At 30.1% G+C, this 10,775-nt stretch overlaps 1 protein-coding gene across 3 annotated transcripts in view; it reads right to left on the bottom strand.

Annotated features, from left to right (window-relative positions):
* The window catches only part of LOC106468181 (sodium/hydrogen exchanger 7-like), a 71,209-nt gene that overhangs the window by 6,735 nt on the left and 53,699 nt on the right, over positions 1–10,775 (bottom strand). For 2 of the 3 annotated variants that reach the window (XM_022396483.1, XM_022396485.1), the window contains exons 13-17: positions 8,317–8,368; positions 3,915–3,941; positions 2,823–2,935; positions 2,402–2,510; positions 1,338–1,448 (exon numbers count right to left, since the gene is read on the bottom strand). In XM_022396483.1, the coding sequence (XP_022252191.1) occupies positions 1,338–1,448; positions 2,402–2,510; positions 2,823–2,935; positions 3,915–3,941; positions 8,317–8,368 (412 nt within the window). The remainder of the gene's footprint in view (positions 1–1,337; positions 1,449–2,401; positions 2,511–2,822; positions 2,936–3,914; positions 3,942–8,316; positions 8,369–10,775) is intronic. The other variant, XM_022396484.1, reaches the window with a different exon arrangement.

Below are 10,775 nucleotides of genomic sequence, written 5' to 3'. Positions count from 1 at the left end.
ACAACCCCTCAAAAAAGTATGAAATTAAACATAAATTACTCTCTATAAAATCTTTATTGCTCAGACAAACCATAACTTTTATAGCCTTCAATTTTGTTTGGTTACAGAGCTATTGAATAGAAAATCAGACCCCTCATGCCACACTCACCTGTCACATACTCTCTTTCAGAATTCACTGATAGTTCTTTCTTACGTTTCATTATACATTAACTATAACCAATAGAAAGCCAAGGTTTTCATCTATCAAATGACGTATTGTATAACATTATCTTCTGAATGGTTAAATGTCAATTTCACTCAAAGAATGAACGTCGTTCCCATGGGTAAGTTAATGACTAGCTTGAATGAATTTGTAACGGCTCTTGTTACATAGTTAGAAAGCCAGGAAAATTGAGAGGAAGTGAATCTGTCTACTTTTTGCATATTATTAGTCTATATTCTTTGATGCATTATTATCTATAGTATAAACAATTAGGATTAACTCTCTTCGAAACACAACAGCAAGAAAAAAGATTGGTTAAGCATTTTATTTCTTGTCTTTCATGTTTATTCTTTATGTATAATTATAAAAGTAACTAAAATGTAAAAATAGGGATCCTTTTAGGTTTGTTAAGATTAGATTAAGTAAAATAGATAATATTATAATAAAAAATTTTCATGATGTACACAGATGAGCAGCTCATGGGTAATGTAATTCATTAGCGTAATGTGACCTGCACGTTACCCAAGTGATTTACAACTTATAATGGTGTGGATAGTAGTCAGACATGCTTCAAAGGGCAATAAAACAATAAAATTTAATTATAAATAGATGTATATTATTACAAACTTAGAGATACTTAGAATAAACGAATATAGTTTCACGTTACAATTTCAAGTCATTTCAGAAAGAAAAAAAGGTAATTTAGGTTTATTTCATTTATTTTTTGGTGGTTATGAGGTCGGTCTAATTGACCGATCCCATTTTGAGATAGGATAGAGAAAATAACAGATAAACTATAAAGTTTTACAGAAAAAAAACGTTTGAAATGCACTTGGAGGTTTTGGGGAATACACAAAGGAAATTTGAGATTTTTGAGATTAGGACTATTCAAAACAAATACTCAATAAATTCATGGACAAATCTTTACTTTATTAAAGATATTTCACTAAAAATAAGATTTATTGTATGTGAAAAATTATATTATTAACTGAAAGATTGTCAAATATTGTGAAGATATACACATTATATTGAAAGTTAGAAGTATTAAATCTATAAAGACTTTAAATGAGTACAAAGAGATAATGTGGTTGGTCAAATTGACTAAGCCCGTGTTGAGAGAGTTAAAGACTCTTACCTTAGTAACAGAGTTTTGGCTGCTTAAACCCCTGCCACGAAATGTTGTAAAGTTACTTTCAATAATTTCCAAATCAGAATCTGAGTCATCATCATTATGCATTATACCTTCCTATATGTTAAAGATAAGAAAATTTGAATTAAAAGATTAACAATATTTATTTTGAATGTTTAAGATTTTCAAAAAAGTGATACACGTACACATCATCACAGTAATTAAAAAGGGTTATGAAAATATTTCTAGCCGTGAATGAGCATAGTTCTGTCGTATCTTGACCGATAATTAAAGTTTCTGATGCAGGAAGTCTGCAGACATATCACTGTGCCACTGTTCCTCGATATGAGGAAAATAAGAAAAAAACATGTATTGCATTATACAATCACATTAAAAACATTTCCTAAAAACTTAAATCTACAAACAGTGATAGAAAAATGCCATTTAAAAACATTTCTACTGACAAAACTTACTAAACGTTTTTGTGATAATTAAGTTGTTTTTTTTAAGATTTATAAATATAGAAGTAAAAATATCATCATAACATTAATTTAACTGATGTTTAATACTACAAATTAAAAATATGATGTGGATGACTATTATAATATTCATTACAATTCATTAAATTTATCAATAAACATAGTAATATGCCAAAGAATTGACTGGAAAGTTTATGGTAAAATCAATTTTAACAACATTTATGACAATAACAATAGTACAAGTAATACAGCAGTGGATATTGCAAAGTAAGTAACAAGAACCAACAATAAAGTTAAGCCTAATTTGTTGCTTTATTCAAGTCAAGCAAATTTTGCACGCCTCACACATCAGTTATATTTTTTGCATTTTAGTTTTTATACTTCCATAAGGGCCTGTAATAAACTGTGCATTTCATTTAGTATTTAAATGTTAAACTCCAAAACACTGATATTGTTCAACTCAACAAAAGTGATTAGCAGTGATCCATAGCTTGCTACAAATAAAACTTTTACATAAATAGTACAGTTGTTAACAGATGTAGCCAAATGAAACCTAGTAAGTGCTATGAAGTTTCAAAAATATTACTGTACCTGTGACAGCTGCTTTTCTGTTGTTAGTAATTTAGAAAATGGCAGACAACACCCAGGCAAAGTTTCCATCAAAGTAGGCTGGCTGTGTGTCAGAAGGGGTTTCATGAACCTGGATTTTCATTAAAGAATCTCATATTTGTTTAAGTTCCAACAAACCTTTGTCAACCTTTAAAAGAACTGTGTAACAGCAAAAAAATAATAATATGTATGAACATTTCTTAAACCATAAAGTATTAACACTTTCTAATAAAAATTAGTTATTATATTTGAAATATGTTGTGATAAAACATACTGCTAAACATGACACTAAAATGTGCTTTTATAAGTACTCTACGTTCTTTTAAAGCTTTTTCTATATTAAACTCACTTTTAAATAGTTTCTTAGCATATACTTTTCTAACCTAAAATCACAAAAGGATACATCACATCAAAATTATGCCACTTCCGAACCAGCCAAGCTTTTTCATATGGTGTTCTATTTTCAGGCACAGGTGGTGGACTTCTTAGTTCATTTGGTGTGGAGACTTGGGGAGTCTTATTAACAAAAAAAAATAAGCATTCACAACTTTAAAACACATGCGTATCTTTTAGTGAATTACAACTTATTTAAACATTTCTGAAGAAGGAAAAAAAGACAACAAATCAATTCTTTTTTATAAATTCATGTTTCTGAAAATTTGAAATACAGTTCATTTCAAGCACAGTCTGTGTACAGTATATTTCCACTATATCTTCCTTACATTATCATTGTGTCTAATTAAACTTGTGCTGGGTAAAGTGAAGTTTGTGATGTTCTTAAGAAAACAAGTTGTTATAAATCAAAAGTAATTAACTGCCCTCACTTACCACTCAAAATATTCCAAAATACTTAACTTGTTTATCTTAGTTCAATGTTTAAATAATAAACATTTTACACAGAGTTCGAAATCATCAAAATAGAATTGCTGGTTTTTCAGTTAATTTACTTATCAATATGTTAAAACATAATTATATGTATATATATATATATATATATATTTACATGAATTCATTTAAACAAAATTAGCATAAAAATAGCTAATTACATATCATATTGTATAAAACTTTTTACAAGTACGTATTTTTAATGTGCAAACTCTAAGACTATTTCCCTAAAAATTATGAATATACGAGTGTTTCAACAAATAATACTAATTAAGAAATACGAAAAAAGGATAAGAGTTAATAGCTAGTGAAACAAGTGCAAATCGCAACACAGTTCAAAATTTCATGTCACTATCTGCATTATTTAAGAGTATTAATAAGTATTCAAAAAACTCAATTGTATTCAAATACTACGTATTATGTTAATACAGAAAGTATTAAGCAGAATTACAGAAAATTTATTCAAAAAAAGAATTATTGCAAAAAGGAAAGGGAAAAAAAAACATTTATTTGTGAGAAGCTGGCAGAGAGTTTTTGAATATTAGCAGCTGGTGCTAGAGTAAGGATTAAGTTTAGTGAAACATGTACATGGAGATAGTATTTGGCTTACCGCCTGAGAATCCATTGTATTATACACCTGCAAACAATAAATTTTTACTCATGTGACTACATTTTATGCTTTTTTCGATTCTATTTTGCATTAAAATGCTTTAAATAACTGTCAGAAAACAAATTTCAATACATGTACAGAAAATATGGGATAACTTATTAAACAGAACAAGGATGAACAAACTTTTACAAATGAAAACAAAAACTGGTACACTTCAATATTATACATAAATGACACGAACATGCACATAAATTTTGAACTTTACATGATGAAATATAGGTCACACACATGGTTCAACAAATACCTGTTTAAACAAAAACATATCTATACTGTTACCAAAAACATTTAGTCTACAAGTACAGAGCCCTAAAGAGAAGTTCTACTTTATTTAATCACAGTCATGTTTATCATGCTATATAATTTGATGATAATGTTTTTGCTAAAAAATGCATACAGTAGACAACTAACAGCATGTTGTAAATTTCACATGACTACACCTACTGTTTATCAGCATTAATTCTTTGTTATTAATTAGATCTCTTTATGTTACTGACATATTACCTCATGTACATGGAACTCTAGTTGTTTTATATGAATTGGAATATCTTTTGCATCAAAATTTAACCCAAGGTTGGAAAATGCAGTGTTAAAGAGTTAACATTAACAACAACAACTAGGTTTTGTCTTTAACTGATATTTTGAACTTGTGTTTTCCTAACAACATGTATTAACATCATGTACCACAGGGAAAAAATGTATAAAGCAGGCATAATTAAAAAAAAGAAATCAAAAGCTAATTCATCATTAAAGCAACAAGTTTCAATTATAAAACTGAGACAGGACAAACTATTTTATACCAGTTTAACTGTTCAAATACTGAGAATTGTTCTTCATGGATAAAAGTGAACTTTGCTAGACTGCATTTTGGCATTTAGTTTTATGTTGTATTTATTGAATATGCTAACCTTACAATATGTACATTTATATTTTGAAAATATTTTGCCAATAATCAAATATATATTAAACATAAAATTGCCACACTTTTCATATTTTTATTAAAGCTACATTGTAGTTTTGCTGTATGGAGATTCAGAGAAGGAAACATCTTTGAAGTAGTTAAGGATGGGGTGGAGAATTTACTTAGAATGGCTAAAATAAAAAAACACCGAAAATGTAATTTTTTGCCATTTAACATATCTGTAACATACATTTACTTTTAAACTTGGAACTAGTCAACCAAGTATTGAGAAATTGTTAGCAACATAAGATTAACTAATTTATATGCAACTAGAGGGACCTGGCCAATTTCACCAATTTGAGAGCTAACTTTCAAAACCAATAGCAGGTCATAGCCATGGGATAAGTACGTCTATCCAAACAACTTGTATCACAATATATTTCATGATATTTTTTGAGTAGGTATTGGAATGTATAGTAAATAAGGAAGAGTTTCGTTTTCAAGAAAACTATATACATGGTAACCTATTAGTTCATATTAAGAACAAACTATGAAAATAATAAACCAGATCTATTGTTGAGAGGTAAACTTTGAAAATAGTGGTGTGGATGACAGATCAATAATAAACATGTCTGGTCATTTTATAAACCAAAAAGGTGGAAATGTAGATTACCATTTACATGAAACAGCTTTTTCTTGGTAACTGGTATCTTCAGTGAACTAACCATGAATTTAATCATGTGTGTTCATCCATATTTTGAAAGTTTCCATATACAGTACACTTAAAAAAAAGTACTACTCCATTAGCTGCAGAACAAACATGGGCTGTCTTTGCTATAGCGTGGACATGACAAAAATCATATCATTATTCATAGCTTAACACCTTCCTCCTCTTTTGCCTCTGTGTATTTTCAGTTCTTAACCATAGAAATCTATGTCATTAATCACAGAATACATTCTTTGTACATTTGTACACATTCACACTTAAAATAAAGTAAATTTTACAACACACTAAATCAATTTAAATTTATGTATTTCGAAATTTTAGCAATCTTTTGTACAAATCATATTAGCTTGGAGTATTATATAAGTACATTTTACATTAGAAATAAATGCATCATAACACAAACAAATTATTACTAGAACATTTGAAATAATGATTTTGCAAGCCAACAAAAAAAAATCCTAATATTCATATGAAGTATTTCTGCCCTAACTAAAAAGCCTGAAACTGTTTATTGCTAGACATACTGACCTTAACATTGACACTACATCTAAAATATATCATCATCAGATACTCAGATACAGTAAATTGTGCAGGTTTAAAAACAAAATGTTAAGTATACTCAAAAATGTGCTTTGGGCTTATTAAAGAAACATGACATCATTCACATTTATGTACTGACTAATAACTTAGTTCTGTTGTCCATCTTGCATATCTAGATTGGACTGCTATTACAGTGTGCACCAATTATAAACTCAGTTGCATTTTATACTGTATTTATATGTTAACCCAACATGCATATTTATTATGTATTATTATTGTAATTGTTCTAACACAAATGTATGCATTTTTTTCAGAAAACAAGATTAAAGCACTGATGGTAGAAGATGTGATCACAAAAAAAATTTCATTCAGTGGGAAATAACTGATACACAGTGGTAAACTGATCTTGGATAAAAAATTAACTTTAACAAGATTGAGTAAATATACCAAATAAATACTTAGTCTACTAAAGCAAGGCCTACCTTTTCATAATGCTTCTTATATTACTTTGTATTAAACATCATCAAGTAGAAAATCATTACTGAAATGAATCTTAGAATTTTGGCACAAAGCTACTACATAAGAATTATATGCACATAGGCATCCCTAATTTTGAACTGAAATGAATAATGGGATTTGGCAGTCATACTTATAAAAAACTATGGACCTAAAATTCACAACATATTCCTGTGAAAATAGGAGCTGAAACATGAACAGTTAGATTTACAGTCCAATAGGCCATAGACAGCCCACATCTGTTTAAATTTAAATTTATAAGTTTTGAAATGTGAATTTGGATAAATATTCTTAACCTTATTTCAAGGATTACAAGCATGTGTGAATGTTAGATTAATATACAAGTTATATTTTGTTATGATTATGTGAACATACAATCTTAAAATGAACTAAAGTATTTTCATTCTTCACATGGTTATCACACCTTGCACTACAAATTGTCAGTCTTGTACACAATGATATCTTCAATTGACAGACATATCTTGAGTACGGATACTTTGAAACATCACTTTTTTGGGTACAACAAACTTGTACATTTTACTCAAAGCTTGCCACAATTTGTGTAGGTACATTTAGGAAATTTGAAATTATACTCAACACTCCTCCAGAATGTGGTCAGTCCAATGGATCAGCCTCATGCACATGTTTTGGTTGATAATAACTTCAGTAACCTCTTAAACTCATGTGTTGTGCTATACTTTACCCTATATACATGGGCGGGGGGTTGAAGTGTACAGGCAACAAACTTTTACAGTGTCATTCTATATGATATTATGCATTTGATGTCAGAGTTATCAACTGTTCATTTTACCCAACTTTGCTGATTTAGTGGCAGTTCATGGTAAAGAAGAGTAAATACAGTTTACAGGGATACTGAAAAAAACTGTAGGTATGAATTTCAGAGGTTCTAGAGGTTATCCAAATACAATATGCAAACTATTTGATGGACAAAAATATCTTTATTGTTCACACGAGCACCACTTTGCACTCCAACTTGTCAGAGTCTGAGTAAGACTGACATTATCAATTCACAGACATATCTTGAGTACAAATACCTTTGTAACTAAGCTGTTATTTGCAAACAACAGACTTGGACATTTTACTAAAAACATGCCACATTTCTCAGAGATACATGTAGTAAAATCAGGATTATACTCAATATTCCTTTTCCAATATGGGATTGGTCCAATACACATGCACACTGGATTAACAGGATATTCACAAGCAGCCCACACTGGCAGCTTCTTTGATCATCATATGACAATTTAGCCCACTTTTGGGTTACATTCACAACCACATGGCTGTAAAATGTTCCACAAACAATGTTCTTTGGACATGCCCACAGCCAGAACTAATAGTTATGGCTAGAATCATGCATCTGGCTGCATCCAATGGAACAATGATTTTTGTGTGTACTGTATTTCCATAAAAATTACCTTATATGTTTTAATTATTATTTTCAATATGCTCTAAATGATCACTGAGAAATATCACTTATTGTTAACAATAGCTAATCAATGTTTAACATTGACCATACTCCACTGCAAATGCTTTATTAGATAACATTTAACACTATTTGCTACCGAATCCTACTGTAGGGTGCTCTTCTTGTCATAAAAATTCATTGTGTGGTATCCTACATTACTGTAATCTAAACTTACTGCTTGAGCTCCACTAAGTTGAAGCATCTCATGCTCTTCTTCAACTCCAACTCTAAAAAACATTGAACATACACAACAAATTAACAGAGTAGAAGATTTACAAACTGTCTGTAAAACTTGGCTAAAATAACACACAGCCAATATATAGTATTTAATCATTTTTCTGAAAGAAAAGAAAGAAAAGTACAAACTAATGCAAAATGATTCACACAACTATTTAATCACAAATCATAAGATGATTTATTAGATATTAAGCTAATATTAATTGCATTTACTCTGATGATAAATTCAGTAACAGTATGTCTTTTCCATGGATAAAACTTTTTTCACAACTTACATATCACATGAAAGTTTATATGATAACAGTCTAATAAATGTAGAATGTAAAGTAAAACATCGAAATAATAAGAGAAATTTTTCCTCAACACATACACGCATGAATGTTTAACTACGTACTTCAATAACTTGTAAACTATTTTAGTTCATATAATTCCTATATCAATTTACATTGAGAGTTTGTGAATTTGTCTTGAAATACAAAACTTATTAGGTACACTTAGTGGGGGTTAATGCTGGGGACTTTGCTTTTTCTTACTTACATTAATGATATTGATAAGGATAATTAATAAAGTTTTTTTTCATGATGAAAAACTTGGGTATTTCTAGCTGTAATGAAGATGCTTAGATATTCAATTGGGTAATTGGACAAATAGTTGACAATGACCTTCAGTTATAGTAAATGCAAGATAATGCATTTTGGTTACCATAATATGGATCATGTTAGATGGGAATCCATTCAATAGTGGAGAGATGGATTGATCAGACCAGCTATACTTCCTCAAGACTTATTTCCAAGCTGACTCACTCACTCAAAATGATGTTCCAGACTGTCTATGTCTAAGTTGAATTGATAACATCAGATTCACCCAGAACAACTAGTGCTACTCGTATTACTGGTCATTCTCATTCAAGTATAGAAGTGGATGTTACCTCAAGATATTATCTGGATTTCCATTGTAGGACATTGGCTGTTGATATTTGTGCTGTTATGCTGCATGTCATGGGCAAAACATGTTATTTTACACAAAATGACAAAGAAGCAAAAGCAATTAGAACAAAGCCAATTCAACGTTTTTTTCTCTCATATGTTATGTGAAAATTGCAAGGTATGCCCACAAACCACATTGTATACATATTACATACCTCTGCATATTTGCAAGCCATATACTGTTTTATCTATAAGGAGTTTGATGGTTTGCATCAACTTTATGTCTGCTATAAACATATTCTCACAGACTCACTTCATTTTATTTGCATCTGTTCTGCATATTTGCAATATTTGGGTGTAGTGTGTGTATATATATACGACTTAAATGTTATGTAACATAACATCAGAAGACAGCAAGGGACCTTCTAGTCCATCTAGGCTATCCTATCCACTAAATGAAACTAAAACCTTATAAAATAAAAAACTTTGAGCCAGCCTTTATCATTCAAATATTTATCAGCATTTTTCTTAAACTCTCTTTAATTAACTGTAACCACCACATCCTAATGCTACCCATTCCAGAAGCCAACTAATCTGTTAGAAAAAATAAAGCTGTCTTAATTGAAGATGACGTCTTCCCTACCAAAATTCATATTTATATACCATGTCTTATCATTCTCACCATTAAATATGAAAAAAGATAATGCATAAACACTATCAATTCCATTAACAATCTTAAACCCCTCAATAAGATTTATTCTATTACCTAGGATGGAAAAGTTATCATTTTAATAGTCCTACTCTGAACCCGTTCTAACAATTCAATACCCTTTTTATAGATAAGAAGCCAAGATTAAACACAATATTCCAAATGTGACCTAACCAACAATTTATACAATGGCAATATAACCTCTTTAGACTTGCATTCATTATTTCTGTATATACAACTTAAAAACCTATTTGCCCTGACATTAACAACAGCACATTGCTTGGATGGCTTAAGAGACTGATCAACCAGAACACCAAGATTTTTTTTCTTCCATAACACTTATGGTTATTCCCATTAAAAAATTAGTTATAATACAAGCTGTCATATGCCACATGCATTACATTGCATTTATAGTAACTAAAAACCATCCCTCATTTGTATGCCTAATTCATCCAAATCCTTTTGTAAGGCAGTAGCATCCTCCTCACAGCCAGCAATGCCCAAAACTTTAATGTCATCAGCAAATTTAAATAATCTACTGAGCATTCCTTCACCTATGTCAGTGCTGTAAATAAAAAAGAACAAAGGTCATAGCCCTGAGGTATCCCACTTGTGACATTAGTCCAGTTTGAATGAACTACATTTATAACAAGTCCCTGCTTTCTTTCATCTAGTCAGGTTGCCATCCAATGAGCCAACCTATCCCCCATATCTACAGAGATAGCTCTTATAATAAACCTTTTAGGAGGCACCTTGTCATGT

The sequence above is a fragment of the Limulus polyphemus genome, unplaced genomic scaffold, assembly GCF_000517525.1.
Source record: "Limulus polyphemus unplaced genomic scaffold, Limulus_polyphemus-2.1.2 Scaffold2904, whole genome shotgun sequence".
Classification (NCBI taxonomy): Eukaryota; Metazoa; Arthropoda; class Merostomata; order Xiphosura; family Limulidae; genus Limulus; species Limulus polyphemus.
The sequence above is the reverse complement of the archived record's forward strand: the minus strand, read 5'-3'. Positions and strand labels throughout refer to the sequence as shown.